Here is an 18841-nt window from a genome sequence, read left to right as displayed (position 1 = left end):
ATTTTTATTATAATATAAAAATTTCTATTTTATAAAGATATTTAGTTTTTTTCATTTTTATTCAAATTCTACTTAAAAATTAATTTTATTATCTTTTAATATAATATACTTTCAATTTTTAATTATAAAAATATAGTAATTATTTTTTACTTTGAGTAATAAATACAAATATAAAACAAAACACTTCAAAAAGTAACTAATCAACCTTGCTCAAACTATTTTCATGTATCCATGTTCATGCTATAATCTAGCTAATCCATTATGCCCTCATTAGAGCACTCCCTAATTCAATCTAGTTCACACAACTATCTATTTTCTAGAAGAACTAGCCATGACACAACAAGCTCTGTTGACTACTCTGGCAATGCCACTACTTGCTTTAACAAAAGCAATGTATAGAACCAATACTCCACCTACCCTATAGTTTAGCAAGCCATGTCACTCTACAACCCAAGCTGAGATACAAATCCTTATTAACAAATGCATGCAAACCAATCTACTATATATCTAAACTATCCACAAAATCTTTTTGTGATCTCAGCTATAAGGTCAACTAGGCTTTGAAGATGCTATTTTCAAATACTTGCTCTCATGCTACAATCCATCTAATTCACTATACCTTCACCATACTAGTCCTTAATCCAACCGGATTTAAACAACTTATTTTTTGGAAGAATCAATTGAAACACAACAATCTTTGTTGACTACTTCAGCAATGTCATTTCTTGTACCAACAAGAGTAATGTCACATGGGCATGCATATAGATTCCAGGCATAGAGAAGAGAAGGGGTGGCAAGAGTCATATGGAATAAAGAAGAAAGAAAAGAAAAGAAGCAGAGAGGGAGGATGAGGGCACAGTAGTGCATAGCAGAGTAGGGATAGGATTAGAAATAGGGAGGAGGGGCATCTTGAAAGTTGTCAAAGCCGCAAGACCAGATGAAGAAGCATAGTAAGATTGATGGTAGATGTTGGGATTGTTGCATTTCCACCCAACCCAACAAAATTGTTGCCTCGACTTTCCTCACTCACTCTCTCATTGTTGTACATTTAATCCCTCTTTCTCCTTCCCATGTATGCTTCCACTAACATTCACACCTTTGATCATGTGGTATTTATTCTATTACTGTTAGCATTACTAAGTCTCCTTGGACCATACTTTGTATATGCTCCTTCATTTTTTGCATAAACCTGCTACACTGCATTACATTTTGACCCATCATGTTTGTCCTTTTGTAATCACATTAATTATGAAAATATAATATAGAAGCACTTAATTAAAAAATTTAGTAGCAGAGTATATGTAAAAGATAGGAAAGTAGTAAAAACATTTAGTGTTAATATTACCCCTCTACAAAAAGTGGCTCTACTCTCTATGTAGGGCCATAAACAAAGAAAAAAAAATAGATTAGCAAAAATAATATTATAATTATCTTTGGATAGAAATAAATAATAAATTCTAGTAAAAATTATTTCAAAAAACTAAATATTGATATTTGGAGAAAACTTGTTGTGAACATGGGTCGAAATCATATCTTAAGGTACAAAATTGCACACCTACAACAATTACAAGGTTGTCTTGTTGATTGAAAAGCAAGTTTAAGAGATTTTTAAGCATTAGTTGTGTGTAATTTGGATTAATATTAACTTTGTAAAAGATTTGGAATATTAAGAAATTAAAAAGGATTAATATTTTTGAGAATATTGTGAGAATAGTAATAGATTAATGGATAAATATTTAAACTTTTATAAATCTACTTGTTGTAAAATTTATTTTTTAAATTTGAGTTTAATTAAATTGTTAGATAAAAGGTTATTATAATTCAATTGCATTTTGATCTTAGAGTTTTGATTTTAAGGGTTAGTAAGAATTTATTTGATCTAAATAAATTTATTGGTTGGATTGAAATAATTTTTTGTAAGCACATATTAAACTTCTTTTGAAATATCTTTGCCAATTTTGAAGGCAAGTGAACAATTCAATAAGAAGCTATTGTGGTTGGTAGATTGACATCAACGTTGAATTCCAATTGTAAAATTTTAATCCTAATTGATAGAAACTTGGATAGGGTTAAATCCTACAGCATTAAAAATAAATAAAGATATTTTGCATGAAAGCATAGTTTCAAAGAACAACTCATTTAAAAAACGCCATTGTATATACTACAATTTAAAAAATAAATTTAAGATATTAATTTTTATAAATTTAGACACTTAAAAAAAATAAAAAATGAAGTAGAAATATATTTTTAATTTAAAAAAAATCAACCATATAATTTTAAGAATATTGATAATTTTTTAAAAATCAAATAGTTAAGCGGTCAAGCCTCAATAAAGCTTATAAAAGGTGTCTTAGAAGGGCCTTTAAGCTTTAGTCTTATCCTTGTACTTACTTCTAAGGTACTATAACCTATATGAGATAAGTATACCTAGATTTCTACTAGTTGTTAGTCATGAAAATTTGTCTTAGCAAAATGATGTTTTTTGTAAATTTGATTTTATTTTGATATTTTAAAATATTTTTATTAGCCCTTTAACTCATAAAGAATTTAAAATCTTATTTTGATTCTTTAGAATAGGCTCTAAAAAGTTGATAAATTTATTTATAAAAATATTTAAAAATCTATTTTAAAATTTATTAAAAGATTTAAAATAAATTCCTAATATGTTTTAATGTTTATAAGATTAGGACATTAAGTGAGGCTTATTTACATCTCAGTAATATTTATTTTATTTTATAGATTTTTATAATAATAATTTAAATTATTAAAAAAAATTAATTTCATAAGTTATTAAAAAATCTATGATATGTTATTTTATGCTTTTTCTACCGAATAGTTATTATGTATAAAATTCTTGTAAGGCAAAAGTATATAAATACATCATTTTATAAATGAGTCCTAAGAATTAAGTCAAAATTTCATAATAAGAAAAAACACAAAAAACTAAATTAACTAAGACAATTGCTTCCAAAACTTTATAAGATTTTATCCTTGATATTTATCGATCTATAAGAATCTTATGATTTTAAAAACCTTACAAGTCTATATAAATGCTTAAAAAATTAAATAAATCCCACAAGCTAGTATATATGTATTTTACAAAATTAAAATTTTATGTAAAATAAACCATAGATTATAATGCATTGGTGGGGTTTACATATTAAATTAGAAAGCATCCTCTTCTTTGTTCGTTTACTCTAAGTTTGCATTTCAGACACCGTCGCTACATAACCTCACCCCTTGTACAAAATGTTTTTCAGACTCTTCTGAGTTGAAAAATCATTAGATCCCTTCCCAACCAAAGATTCAGAGAGCAGAGTTTGGTGTGCCAATGCCTGTCACCAGTCACTTGTTCTTGGGTCATTAATGAGGTTTTTCTTCCAGCACTGTGTTACAACACATCTATGCAGATCAACTGGTCTGTTTGAGGTGGTAACCATGCACTGAGAATGAAGCAACACAGTTACCAGCTTCTTGGTGTAGAACCATTCTCACCCTACTTAAGCAGTCTTGGGTGCTGAATATTCTCAGAGCTTTTCAAAAGCAATCTGACTCTTTCTGAGACGAATACAACAGAGACCCTTAACTCAGGTCAAGGTACGAAGGACATGATTGCCACAGGCACAGGCATAATGAATAATCTTAACCATAAAATTTCACAATCTTCACCTTATTACCAAGACGGAAAAAAAATATAAGCAAAATTTCACATCATATTTACACGATCTATCAGTGATCTGGTGTGTAGGAAAAAGCACTATTGAACATTACCAAAGTGTAATACAATAATTGCACCAAGCAAACAAAAATACCCCCGAAATAAGATTCATCACGGTACCGATGTGTCTCTTCTCAATAAGAGCCCTACACTGTCGCGACCTGAACCTGTGGGTACTATTTATGATACGATTCCAAAACCCCTATAGCTTTACTGAATTCCAAATCCACTACTGCATAACCATTATCAGGGAAAGAAACAGAACGCGCCCTTAAATGAAACCTGTCAACCTTGATCCATTGCACTAAGAAAATTCAAGCTGAAAACCATTCGAGCTGCACTCGACACCAACTACATCTGAAGAGCTCACCATTGCCAAACACTCGCATTGGTGCAATAGATTTCAAGATCGTCTGTGTTCCAGTTATGGCTGTAACATTCAATTGCCATCCTCCCAAGTACAATGTACAAAAGAGGCGAACCACCATGATACCTTGACCTTAACTACTGCCGCCTTGAAAACCACCAACGCCGAACCCCTTCAGTACCAATTCCACAACACAAAGTCTTAGCACCAAAGCACAAATAAGAGTTGGCGTCCATTTAACATTGAATAAGGAGTATCTACGATACCAAATTTCCCAAATGTCAACACATTCTAATCTGCATATTTTCTCTTCAAAAAATCATGACACAAGTCATGTCTGATACATACTGGATCTTGTTATGATGAAGTTTTAAAAAAGAAATCTAGTCAAGCAACAAGCCATTTTAGCGCATGGCAGTTGGTAAGAATTAAAGTGAGTGTACAGACTTCACATATAGTCTATTAATTTTTATTCATACAATGTTCAGTATTAAAGACTCTCAGTTTAAATAAGTTCAAATTAAGAATTCCCTGCAGCAGAATATAAAAGTTGCACATCATACGATTAATGACCTGAAGTTGGCTATCATTACTGCGTCTTCAATTCAATTCCTCCGATACAATAACTTAAAAAGTTATGCATTTCCTTTTTTCAAATATTTTTTTGGTTGTTCCCAAAATAATCGTGAATTGGATATCATGGAGTTACTACACAAATATAAGTATTATCCAATCACCTTGACATCAACCTTAAGAAAAGACTAATAACTCCTCACTAGCTCCAGAGATTACTTTTCCAAAGTACGACAATGACAAACAAGTTCAGCGTTATGAAAAGATTCCACAATATCGACACTTCTGACGTTTTTATGAGAGAGTTTAAGGTTCTTTATGCCACTTTGAGGTTTTGTTATAAAGCCAGAACTTAACAAGACAATCCAGAACTTAACAAGACAATCCAGAACTCCTCCACCTTTCATAAATAAACCAGAAAATCCCTGTGGGTTACTGGCTGGAGGAAAATCTTCGGCTGGCATAGCAAATGGCCGCATCAACTTTTCCAAACGGTCAAGAGTAACGTAACTACCCTCTTCCTGCAAGGTGTCTGGAGGCATTACAGGTAGAGTGTGATCTCGATTACGAGGAGTTGCCTGCAGCCACTCCATACCAACCAAGTTTTAGATCGCCTCCCAGTTCATATCAAAATAAATATGTTAACGAACTAGAGAAATATGAAATTGCAAATATCACCCAACCTCAACCCGCACAGCAGCTACATGTCTACTTACCTCAAGAGGGCTTAAAGATGCTCCAGTGCTGAACATCAACTCAATCCTGAACCTTCGTGAATCTTCCAAAGACACCTAAAGACAAGAAAATACTCAAATTTCAAATGCTCCGGTCGAGATCCACAAAAATAAAGTTCTCACAGTATGTGTGCTAGTTCATCATAAAAGAAATCATCAAAAAAGAGCATGCTTCACTTTATTGAACAAGTTCAAGTATGCCCTGACAACAAAGCTTGTCATACAAAGATAAATATGTTAACAACACTTACTGCTGTATTCTCGTACATTCGGAGTACAATGTGAGTCAAATAGTCAAGCTCCTTGATTTCAAATATACGTTGTAAGTCTTCATCCGAAACCAGACCTGCTTCTCCTTTCAAAGAATCATCCAGGTGGCAATAACGGATAATATTGATTAATGAATGGATGTGTGATTCCTGCACAGACGTTCACACTAAGTGGGTAGATAAAAGAGAGATGACACTACTTTAAAACCCGCAGGGAACCACTTTGCTTAAATGATCAAAGTTTAGCACGAGGTAACTTATTCAAAGACTGAAATGAGTTTATCACTACACGACGTGGTTGCAACTTACCGAAGTGAAATATAACCTAGTTCGAACATGCCTCTCAGGTGTTCTAACATTGGCATACCTGTAGAAGTATGATTGCATCCACTATGATCAGCACAAATGTATACGATAAAAAAACAAAATTTAAGTATTATTCTGGGTGAAGATTGATGTTTCATTTTTCAGAAGCTCTGTCGACACGAAGAAGAAAATGAGGTTCCATACTTAGGGTCCAATCGATACTGAGTATCATCTTCATCTTCGTTTGTGCAGGTTTGTCTCGAGCTATCAACAGCAACCCTGACTTTACCGCTGATTCGATTGCCTTCATGTTTCTTATGAAGTCTACTTGGTAAAAGACCATCGGCCGATTCCAGCTTTTGCTTCACCTCAGCTACGCTAATGGCCTCCTCGCGAGTGTTTCGAAGGTCGATAAGTATCTTTCCTAGAAGACGGCGTGCAATCTGACATACAGATCGTCCCAGCATTAGTAACTATCATCTCCATGTGAAGCGCACAACGCAATTGCAAATAGACCTAGCATGTATGTAAGTCCGTTACGGTGTAAATGAACACAATATGTTCCTGGAATAACTCAATTGCGAAATGATGCCGAAGTGCAATCCAGTGCAACACGATCATCAAAACCTCAAACTCTTGCTCATGGAAAGGACACAAAAGGCTGATTGGATACCTTAGCTCCTATAATCAGTTTGTGTTGAGGATTGATTCCGTATTCATTAGGAATGACCCCATCCGCAAGCCTCTGAAACATGACCATCATATTACTACAGCACAACAAAATTTTGTCTGCAATCTAACCTGCACTTTTATACAGGCCTAAGCACATAGAAACTCATTTCCGTAACCATTGCACAATTAGCTGGCCACTTGAAACCCAAATGAACCATTCAAATGTTAAGGAGGAATTTTACTCTATAAAGCCAAAGAATTTCTACTCCCTCCAAGCCAGAGCATCCAAACAGCCTGAAATGGATAAGCATTGCACGGTGATACGCACTGAGGGATTAACGAGAAATGCAGTATTTTCTCCCAACTAACAAAAAAAACTGATCCGTATACACAGCTTCATGGCATATGTCTTCCCGATACAATACCAAAGTCAAAAAAAATACCTTCGCCACTTTGTAAAGTTCGTCAAGATCCTGAAGTTTTAGATGAGCATTATGCAGAAGATCGTACCTGGATACAAAAGATCTCAACTCAATTACAGTAAGGAAAATTGATTTGAATATTTAAGAAGCAACGAAATACACAGAAAGGTTTAGCTGAAAGAACAAAAGAAAGGCGACAAGCAATACCATACAATAGAAACTCGAGATTTCTTAAGATCAGAAAGAGTTAACAGAACAGAAGCTCACTTGGCAGAGTCGTATATATCAGGAACTTTGCTAATATCATAACGACTGCATCCATCAATTCCCTCGATAATTAATTCAAGCCAAACACGAGTCTTATCTGGTTAATAAGCAATACTATAAACCTAACTTGAAACTGATGAATATACTTTGAAAAATCTGATCATGATATTCTAAAAATCTGTCTACAAAACATCACAATGTTGTCACGAAGGCCATTTTTTCCAGGGAATCCACTGTACGCCTAATTGATTCCTTCTCAAACTTGGTGTACTTACTCCTTCCGTTCGTTGTAGATGTCCCGTTCCAACTTCTTCCATCGAGCGAACATGAGAAGAAATCCCTCACTACCACATGGTAGCCCAGCAGCAATTCGATCAACGTCCATATTGGTCTTTCCCAAAGCACGGGCTTGATCATAAGGAGGAAGCTCCTCATTGAGAGCAGTTGAAGCCAGGCGCTCCTCTTCAGCTTTACATAGAAGCTTCACCTGGGCTGTAACAATCCTCGTGAGTTCAACCTGAGACAAACAAGACATGAATAAGTAGTGTTGTGAAAACAGTTAATCGGGTACTATGCCTTTGAACTTTTAGAAATAGCTAATTCATCAGCAATCAAAACCACCTCCCTTGATCACGACAGTTTTTAGGTCTTCAGCATTTGGTGCCACTTACGAAACCATACATACTCATGAACATGATTTCACAAGTATAAACCTTAATAACCTGCCGCAATAATAGCGGCAATGCCGCGCCTAAGAGTCAACAATAAAATGACTGCATGCAAATATTAGCATTAATCAAATACATGTACTCTTCAAGGGTAGCAGGAGAAATAGATAAGAATCGAACCAGTTTCTTCATCAATTCTAAGGAGTTTTCAGGCATGCCTCCTCCATCCACCATCCAAGGCATTTCAGACTTTAAGGATGAAGAAAGCGGCTGCTTTTCCGATAATGTCGTTACCTCATACAGCTTCGTCTGAAGGTCAGGACAACCGAGTAAGCATGTAAACTTGAGAAGATCTTTCAAGTTCACTAATAAGTAGCGGGAGAGTAGTGACATAATATAAGCAACAATCACTCCTTGACATTTCTGAACATTCATAATCTGAAATTGAAGATCCAAAGATTGTGCGAAACTTTTTGAGATAGCAAGATGCTGTCGTAAAATACCTTCGCTTCTTCCATTTCAATACTAGCAGTCTCTAGACCATCTAGCATGGGAGAATCTTTGCTGACCAGAGAAACCTGCAAGCAATTTCCTAAACAATTAGTTCAAAGAAATACCATAGGTACAGAATGGTCAATGTCCGAGAGGTGAAGTAGCAGAAAAACAAGAATAAAATCCAATTTAAAGTCGCTTCCAAACCAGTTCCTGCTTTAAAGAAAACTGAACTGAACTGTTACAGTACTTACCAAAATGGGGGTCAGCTGACCTTCCAAATCGAGTAAGCCTTTCGCAAAAGCAGCAGCTGACATCTGCAGAAAGCCATATGCTCTTGAAAAATGAATACCTTCGCGAAAGAAATTTCGAAGATGAAAGTTTACAAGTAGGAACCTCATGGAGTGCATCATTATTCTGCCATGAATTTAAAGAATAACCAAATGATTGATTTTCTCAGTCAGTAGAACACTCACTATAATGCGTCCACTACCTATGCATCCCAAAATCAAAGAGAAGGACGGGAACGAAAGCAAAATAAAAAGCTGTGTATTCTACAACTGAAAGCGGGTTGACGATGTTTGAAGTGCAGAAAGGGAAACAACCTGCACCCGCCCCTCATCAGAACTGTAAATTTTCAAGTCATGCCGGTAAGTACTATGAAGTCGCAGCAAGCCTGTCCCCTCTCCTGTGGTCCAATTTCGGTTTTCCAGGACGGGTTTATGAACTTCGTAGGATAAGATCTAAAAACCGACATTGAACGAAAATCTGTCCGGTTAATTTCCAGCTCAAATTTGCACACAAACATAGATATTTTATTAATTTGGTGGCTAAAACTGACGTACCAGGATACATGCCGTTCCTAAAAGATCGCCCCAATTCTTCAGCCTGGAATCACAAATCCTTTGAGTTAATTCACAAAGCTCGAAATATTGATCTGTAGTACACAACGACCAACCTATAAACTGAAGATAGAACTGGATGAATGTACACACACATCAACAAGCACTGATGATCAAAGTTATCAAGTGATACCCATAAGTGGGCAAAGTTGATTTCGAATCTGAAGGTGAAACCTTCAACACAAGTGCAACTAACTTGCACTTGATTTGCCTACCGTTGAAGTCACGTTAGTGTTCACAAAATTCTGCTCATTCCGCACTCTTCAGACTTTGGTGCTTTTAAACGGTGCTTCAAAAAAATCTGCCAGTCTTGATTCCGCCCTATTACTTATAAGTCTCTTCGCTGAAGTGCCACTAAACGATAAATGTGGATAAATTTAAAATTACCTGCTTTCGGCCGGCGTGCGTGAGAACACCTCCATACTTCAACACCATCAATGCCTCTATGGGGCGTTCTTCTTCAACATCATCCTCCTCCATCGGAACCTTTGTCCATTTTAGAGGTTTCAGCTGCACTTTCCGATAAATTCCGGAAAAGTGACCACCCTGCATAATACCAAGAATAATAATTAGTTACAGACGATAATCAAAGCGCCATGAGATGCTTTCAAATGAACAGCTTGTATAGAATGAACTGAGAGCGTTGGTAATATAAATGATGGATAGCTAAAAACATGCTACAAAAACCGAAGCAGCAGTTCACCTCCTCAAGTACGGCTTTCACATGGCGTAACTTCTCGGCATGCTCCCAAGCTTCTGCCTCACTATCGCTACTCTCTTTCCCTGATCTGAGAATATTTTCAGAGCGTAAAAAGAATGCATCAGCCTCTGCCTCAGAAAAGTGTGTATCAAAATAGAAATGCCTCAACCAACAAAAAGCAGAATTTTATGTCCCAGATATCAACTGTGTGCACAAACCATACTGACCTGGTTCGTGGGACAAGCATGCGGGTGGCGTCAAGGAAATCTTGCAACTGAACTGCGCTTTTCAATTTAGCCTGTGATGATATGTAACTGATACTGTCAACTTGGCGCCAATGATATCTAACTCTACTCAGAAAATAAAAGCAACATGAGGATCTAGCTATATCAAGCACAGAAAATACAAGTAGCTTGCATGGTAAAAAGAAAATAAAAACGCATTACGAGAAAACGATTACCTCCGATCTAGGTCTCCCACCATTGTATTTCAGCATGAGACTGAGTAATCTATCCTGTGTGACTCTCATCTTGACTTTCTGTTTCGGTGTTCTGTCACCACTATCAAATCAAAAAGATCCTTATCAAGGCACTACGCTAATAAACATCCTGAAGAGTGAGTCCAAGGCACAAAATGGTTATGAAAAAGAAAAGAAAAGAAAAGAAACTACATTATTCGTTGAAAATCCAAGATAAGGTTGTTCGCATTCTTTGATCATTCAATTGTTGATCGTTCGATCATTGCAAAAGATCCAACAAATGATTAAAATAAACAAGGAAAACCATGTATTGGGCCGAGAAAGAGATCAAGAGAGTATTAAGCTTTTCTTACTGGCGCAGAACAGCAATGACGCATCGCAGTTCTTCCGACCGACCAAATGTGCCAGTACGTGTACTGCTTTCCTGCTTGAAAATGCTATTACCGTCCTCTGCTTCAAGAGGTTGTTCAACTCTAGTCCACGGCAAACATGAAAGCTTCACATTGAGATGAGGTGCTCTTGCTTCCAAAAACATAGCTCTGAGCACGCAAGCTGCATCGTCATAATACCTGGAATCAACACTAATATAATCAGTATCAATAGACTAGATCCTCGTAGAACATTGGGAAAGAAAAATTCCTCAATCTGGTATTACAGAGGGATGAATATTAGGTGAAAAAATCGCACAGATTGTTTACTTACTTGTAAGAGTTCTTAACAAAACTCCACCCATTAACGTCACACACATATGACCGGCCTTGCGATCGAAGCAAATCAAATCCACAAACCTGCAGGCCAATTATCCCTTTTGTCAGAAGCATTTCGAAGTACCGGAGCAGGTAAGTAATCCTAGTATGTCAGAAGTCTTACGCACGTTCATGTAAGCCTTGAGGTTTTGGAATTTAACTTCTTTCTCTTCTTTTTCTCTTTCTTTTTAAATACTAAAAGGGTCTGTTAAAAAATAGTGCTCACCCCCTGACCAAAAGCAACACAAACATCGCGAGCCATTTGCTTCTCTGCTGGAGTCAGAAGCACAGGATACCTTACCTGAAACGCACGATGAGAGCCTCAGTTAATAAGATCATACAGATATCAAATAATAGAGCATTAAAAAGCATCTGCGACCATCGTAGTATACACAACATCTAAACTCAACTGTAGAAACTATTCATTTAAATAAAATCAACAACATGACATGGTTCATGGTCTAAATTTCTTTGGACCAGATAATAAAATAAAATGAAAAGAAAAACAAACATCGTTTCCACTTATTCTCTTCAACAAAAAGGCCTTGAGAACACCACAACTAATTTTAACTCCAGAATTTCCGAGCTGTACATGATGTCAGGGCAAGCTAACAAGGGTTATCATCTCTAAACAAGTGGTGAAGATTTTAAGTCCGCTTTTCCAAAATTAGAATCAACCAAACTTATCCTTATTTGCTCACCTCCTTCCCGTCTGCACTTCTCATAACTACCCCGTCAACAACAGGAGATTTTCGAGCTTCTGCATGGGCATATTCTGGTCCCACTGTGTACACCTGCACGCCCAAAGGTTGTCACATGAACACTCTCACTTGCGAACTTGCACACGGTTATTTCCCGATTCAACTACGAACTCCACCACAACGAATTTTTTTTGCGGTGAACTCCTCAAATCCATTCGACTGGGTAAAAGCTTTTTACTGTCCTCAAAACCGAGATTCCCAACTCGAAAAGTGTTTCAAATAACAAAACGTAATTATCACTTCGGAACTTTGCAAGTGAATGCATCAGTTCAATATAATATGACACGTGTGCTTGATTACGTTAAACCTAAAACAAATTCATGTAAACCAAACATCAGTTTGAAGAGATATGATCGCCAGAGCAGTATATGTACTTCCAGGAGGATTGCTCTAGTACTCCACATGCATTCATATCAGATAATCGTGTGACAGATTACAACTTTCAAACAAAGCCCTTTCAAGTAAATAGAAAAATGCTAAAAAGTAATAGATTTGTCTTATATATCAATCGTATCGACTACATGAAATTTATGAAAACCACAACTCTTCCAGTAACCGTCCAAAAAAGAACTTTAAGTACCTTGACGTCGGTGCCTCCAGTAGGCATAAACTCTTCGTAGATATAAGAACCAGACCTCCGTACTCTCCGTATATTGGGACGAAATTCGCTAGATCGATTACCCACCTGTACAACATATAATGGTGCAATGCTTGTTCCCAACTAAGAAAATTCTTCGTCCATTTCGATTCTCAACACAATTATCTCTAGGGGCTCGTGATGGTAGACAACATAACTATCCTGTGCTAACTGCAGAGCAGGTTCACAGAATAGACCATAATCTCAAACAAAAGACACGCGCTACAGGTCAATTGACCAAGCAAAACCTACTAATTAGTAATCCTCTTAAATCGCTTAATCTTCTCAGAATTGCAATTAATCCATCCAACCTCCATCTACAGTGCATCAATGGGACAGATCAAGTTCACCTTTCGGAAAAGCTCCTTCATTCCACCACCAGCAGAGCTTGGATAGTATATCATTACGCTGTGGTTATCACCTGATTCATAACGAGTGATTAATGATGTGAACTGGAAAAAAGAAATTTAAACAAGGATCCCCAATAGACTTTAGGGTCAAACAACATGACGTGGTTCCTCAAGCGTTAGCCATGGTTTTCAGGTGATAGGAACAAGGCAATACATGGATAAAATCATTTAGAGAAAAACACTCTGTGTAAAGTTTGCTGTAGTTCCTGAGCTGATAGAAACGAAATAAAGTCGGCTGCAAGGCTGGTAGGAGAACGTGCACACCATCAACAGGCTTCTCCACAAATGGTTTCAGTATTCGTTTGCCATGAATTTCAACATAGTCTTCCTCTTCCACAAAATTTTCCACCTCTTCATAGGGAAAGTTTCGGCTAACCAGAGCATAGTTGGGTGTTGGAATCCCGAACTCTTCAAGGCGCTGGCAAAAACACGAGAAAAAATTCCAATTCAAACATGAATCCTCAGATCTTACTAAGCCAGCTCATATTAGGAAAGAGTCGCAGATATCAATATAAACAAGTAATATTGATAGGCAAATATTGATTAAGGGTCCGTTCAAATATTCCCTGCTACTGTGTGCGACAAAATATATGAAAAGCAGGGGGTCAAGATGTACACACAGCATAAACTTTGCGACGGTCATGAAGGAGGTGCTGCAGTTTCAGCTGGTTAATGAGATACGGTCTAGATCATAACAGCCAGAAAACAGACGATGAGAACACTACTAGTCATTTCATGAGGTTTTGAAGACGTTAAAAGCCATTGTCACATCCTGTATCTCCCGTAAAGACGGTTATTTCTATACAGAGTCCTCTTAAAGTTAATGGAAACCGTCACAAGAGCTAGACTGGCATGCTGAGAGCGAATCCACAGTAACCTTGAATGGCATGTAAAATGGCAAATCCAAATCATGTGAAAGTGGTTGCCAGAGCATTATGACTGAGGGACTTAACGAATAAAGCTCCATTGATGCTATTTAATTACTTCAAGTAAACAAACGAAAAGACGAAGAGAAAAATATAACTGACTTGCGAAGAGCAGCATAAGCTTCAGCTTTGTCAAGGGGATAGCCAGTAGAATAGAATGCTATCAAACAGTCACAGAGCGGCCACCTGCGAAATGTAATTCAAAGAACGTATCGAAGGTACACTCGTAAATAGAAATGGGGTAGAACAATGACCACATCAGAAATCAGTTCAATGAGACGTTTATACTTAGAAAAAGATTCACAACTGCAGACAGTTCCAACTATTTTACAAAGTAACACTTGATGACGAAGCAGTTGCAGGATAGAACAGAAACACTCACTTTTCAACCGGTTCATGCAGTACTACATGGTCCCCAAAGATTATGATCTGCACAGACCATGTAATGGTTCAGACACAACAAGAATATAGATACCTGAGCCGCAAGCCTCATAAAGATAAAGTACTGAAAAAACCAGAAGTAGACTACCAGTTTCTTTGCAAAACTGGCTAACAGAGAGTGTAAACTTCTGCCTTTAAGCGGAGGAGCATGGAACATGTGTTTCTCCTTCGAAGGAATAAATTTTGAAGAGAAACACCGCTTTACACGAGTTCGGTTTAATTTTAAGTCGAACAGCAAACTTGGTTATTATATTAGGAAACGTAATACCCTTCAAAATAAAGCTGTATTGATGTAGCTCTTGAGAGTAACGTTCAACTGTTACCCCGATGAGGTTCGAATAAAATTTACTGCGCCTTAAAAATAAAAATAAAAGGAGTGGAAAACAGACCTCAAATTCGCCGAACATTCTAAGCCGATCAAGAATTTGAGCCATTGGTCCAGATAGTGCCTGCCAATTTCCAAAGATGCACCTTAACAGAGAAGCTTTTAGCATAAGAGCATTCGTGATTAACACGCTGAGCTCCAATATTAGACCGTGTTCGCACATAACCAAACATATCCTCCAACATACATTAGTCACCAATCAGTAGAGATCAATATGAGTCCGTCAGGATACTGCAATCTAACATTATGACTTCATTTTCAAACGTAGGCTTAGAGTTTCAATGAATCCGTTAGCGTCCAATTGCTTTCTTACATCAAATCAAAACCAAAACAAACCATGTTGGTAGACACGGCTAACAAAATGAAACCGTCATGACTGAAGTCATGTTGTAGCTAAGGCTCTTCCTGCAGACCATAAGCGTAACCACTACACACAATATTGTCGGTATCTTCGTTTCGACCAACTAAACTTCGATGGAATCCCACTTAACTTATCAAGGGTGGAGATTCAATTATCAGAAAAGTAAGAAAACCATTCAGAAGTCTTAGGTTTCAGGCTAATTTAAAAACTGGAAGATCTGAGTTTCTAAGTAAACGAGGCGTGCATCGTAACAAGCCCTTGATTTGATTTGAGAGTTCGCCTTTCAGACCGACTCAAAATCAAGTAAGTATGAAAAGATTATGTTCAGCGACGGTCACAAATCTATCACGTTCGACAATCAATTGTGTCAACGCAATCAAAAACTTTCTCTTCAAGACTGACAGTTTCTGCATACTTCATGCAATACCCGTCTAAAACTCCTCACTAATCGGAATATTCTTGCTACTTCGTTTGAACTGGGAGGATATTCTAATTAGATTCGAAAGTATCTTCGGAGGTCCGAATCACTCAGAAACCGCTGCATGCTACTACTACCACGTCAAGGTGCAAGTATGTTAGAGAAGCTTCACGTCTTCCTATTTTGAATTCGGGAGTCAACATTGATGTCAAAATCTATTTCGAACCCTGAAACTCCGGAAAACGACAGAGTGCTCTCTGAAAATCCCCACCGCTACTCAGAATGCGAATTCTAAACCAAAGAATAAACGTACAGCGAATGAAATGGATAGTACCAGCTCAGTTAGTGGAAACAGTGGATCACATTCAATAGCCAATGTCAAAAAACTTCAAAAACTAAGGATTCGAAAGCTACGACGCTAGCGAGGAGGAGCAACATCCATTGAAATTCACCAAAGAAAAAAAAACAAAACAAAACAAAACAATGACTGCAACGACGTAATGAGGATCCAATTGATGCAACAACCTTCTTTTCCATCACGCATACCCCCAGGACAACTTTCTTAAACATGCCGGGCTGCTGCGGTTCCTGTTCATGCTCCCGCTCCACTTCCCCCTCCCCGTTCACCATTTTCACTTCCCTTTCAAAACGCGCTCAATGCTTCCCCTTCCCTGCCCTTTCCCTTTCTTCTCCGCCCATCGCTACTCCTCCACCCCTTTGACCCTAACCCTCCGGTCGTACAATCTACAGCCGAAAGATGACGATAATCGTGATGAACTACTGCCGTACTACTCCGCTATTCAGCAATTAACCACACAATCAAGAACTCTTTGAAAAAACCTTTCACGGAATCCTCAACCTCCAATACTTATCAATATCATGCACGAGAGCTACTCCGCTGGTATTCTTCAATGAAATCGGATTCCGGGCACGAGCGCGCCGAATTCAGCGACTCTACAAGCGAATGCTACTCGACCAGGGCGCGGCAGAATGGAGCCAGCAACAGGCATTAATAATGCTCCTCTGCCTGGCTGCGGAGTGCCAGACAGACAGACAGACAACGGGGGCTGCCATTCGCATGATGCATCGTAAAAGAAGAAGATATAATTGGCCGCGGTGACGCAAGTGCAGGAGGAGAAGGAGCACCACCCGGAAATTCCATGTCGCCACGCCCGATTCCGAGCCTCCCCCTCGCCCATTCCTCGTATAACCAACCAACCAACCTCCCGCAACTGCCTCCTACTCCCTCCCTCAGCAGCAGCACAAGCCCCGTGAGTACATACTATACCATACATACACATAATCCACCCTCCCCCCGGGTTCCTACAGGTGGTCCTGGGGAAGCGACCGACCGACTGATTATTCGTTCATCCATCCATCAGGCTCTTTTCTTCTTCTTCTGTCGTCTGTGCTCTCCGACGACTTCCGACAGACTTAGATTCCCTCATCCAGTTCCGCCCCGGTGGATTCCGTCAAGGTCTGGATAGACCTAACTCCACACTGTTGGGGGGTGGATGGACGATAATTCAGCAGCAGCCTTCTGGGTTTCACATCCATGAGCATTCATTCCCTTGTTGCTTTTTTGGCTGTGAACAAGAAGGAAGGAAGGAATCCTGGCAGCTTGTGCATTACTTGACCCCTCCTACTTCATGCTCACATCTGCATTCCATACTTCTATCTCAAGCCAAAATGTTAAATTACAATAAAGAAAAATAAAATAAAATAAAAATTAATTGCAGTGTTTTAAGTATCAACTTGTTCAAGAAACTAACTCAAAATATGTTAAATAATGTTCAAAAATGCATTCTCCAAAAATCTTGTTGTTGGTTTTATAGAGGAATTGGCTCATTCTTAATCCTAATGATATAGAAAATCAAATAATAGCAAAATTTATAAGACTATAATTAAAAACCAAAATATGCATTAAATCTATTTTAAAGACACAAAGATATTGCCATAATAAAGTTACATAAAGATTTTCTATCTCATAAGGAGCAAACCATATCACAAGAAGGACTCTAAGAAGCAAATTATTGTTAAAAATATCTTTGAAACAAAAAAATAAAATAAAAATAAAAAATATTTCTAGTTATATAGATATATAAAAGATTCTACTATTATCACCACATTTTTTTCTTTTGCCACTACAATCTACTAATTATTATTAATATATATATATATATATATATATATGCCAATAATTTTTTTTGTTAAATCAAATGGTTTAAAAGGTAGTAAAGAAAGAAACTTTCATTGATTTAAAAGATATTGAATAAAAATGGCATGTGATGAATGGGGGATTGTGGTAGCATTAGCAACACACTCTCTCTCCCAAATTTTTACTAAATCAACCTACCCATGATGAAAAATATGATAATCATGATGAATGTGGTTGGTTTTTATTGGTCTTGGATCCAATAGTGGAGAAATGAATCTAGAGGTCATTTTATTTTTTCATGATGGCTAGAAAAAGTGGGAAAATTTTGTAAAAGCCTAGGTCTATTTAATATTTTGATCTATATTAAAACTAAAATTCCTTTAAATAAAAAATCACAAAAAATCATTACAAATATTATATATTTTATAAATTTATGAAGATAATTATTATAATTACATAATATTAAAATTACAATATTATTGTATTTTCATCACAAGTAAGGATATTAAAAAGACCATGTATTGCATAAGTTTGAGTTCATAGAAGCTTTTGAAGCTTGCTCTATTTGCAAAATCTTTAAATTTTCTAAATATATATATATATATATATATATATATATATTTAATTTTTCAAATAAATTAGATAATTTAGAATAAAAAGATATTTACTCCTAAGCCTTTGAAAAATTTGGTTTGGAATAATATCATACATGTTAGATTTTTATTAGGTTGCAGATAGATAAATAATTTGTTTTTGTCAAATATATTTCTTTTTATTAATAGTAAAACTATTTTTTATTTTTAAATATTTTTTATTATTTTTTTAATATGATACATTAAAAAATATAATAATTTTGATTTTAAATTTTTAAATTACTTTTTTATGAAAATAAATTACTCATACTATTTTTTTAAATTATAATTTTTTCTTGTTAGCAAAAGCATTAATTTAACATATTATTTGCATCACCCATGGGATACTTGTAATAAAAAGACAAAAAATAAATCTTAAAGTAAATGCCTTCATTTCT

At 36.5% G+C, this 18841-nt stretch overlaps 1 protein-coding gene across 3 annotated transcripts; it reads right to left on the bottom strand.

The window, feature by feature from the left end:
* Positions 1-3743: 3743 nt before the first annotated feature.
* LOC112289709 (inositol hexakisphosphate and diphosphoinositol-pentakisphosphate kinase VIP1) lies at positions 3744-16731 on the bottom strand. Of its 3 annotated transcripts, none has more exons than XM_024535181.3 (31): positions 16179-16731; positions 14879-14938; positions 14431-14477; positions 14151-14234; positions 13743-13806; positions 13387-13540; positions 13063-13133; positions 12656-12760; positions 12016-12108; positions 11541-11615; positions 11271-11356; positions 10922-11137; positions 10551-10650; positions 10318-10388; positions 10094-10178; positions 9778-9936; positions 9334-9376; positions 9094-9176; positions 8743-8805; positions 8500-8574; positions 8177-8305; positions 7604-7845; positions 7329-7373; positions 7083-7149; positions 6641-6712; positions 6172-6410; positions 5971-6028; positions 5644-5811; positions 5375-5449; positions 5059-5236; positions 3744-4257 (listed from the first exon to the last, which is right to left on the bottom strand). In XM_024535181.3, exons 1-31 carry the CDS (start codon positions 16281-16283, stop codon positions 4223-4225), a joined length of 3147 nt encoding a protein of 1048 aa, XP_024390949.1. In that variant the 5' UTR covers positions 16284-16731; the 3' UTR covers positions 3744-4222. The 3 variants fall into 3 exon arrangements, with proteins under 3 accessions (XP_024390949.1, XP_024390948.1, XP_024390950.1); XM_024535180.3 differs by having other exon boundaries at positions 5059-5245; positions 16179-16483; XM_024535182.3 differs by lacking the exon at positions 11541-11615 and having other exon boundaries at positions 5059-5245; positions 16179-16483.
* Between the last annotated feature and the right edge of the window lie 2110 nt (positions 16732-18841).

This window comes from Physcomitrium patens, chromosome 12 (genome assembly GCF_059467195.1).
Source record: "Physcomitrium patens ecotype Gransden chromosome 12, ASM5946719v1, whole genome shotgun sequence".
Lineage (NCBI taxonomy): Eukaryota > Viridiplantae > Streptophyta > Bryopsida > Funariales > Funariaceae > Physcomitrium > Physcomitrium patens.
Note: the sequence above shows the minus strand (reverse complement) of the source record. Positions and strands in the feature narration are given on the sequence as shown.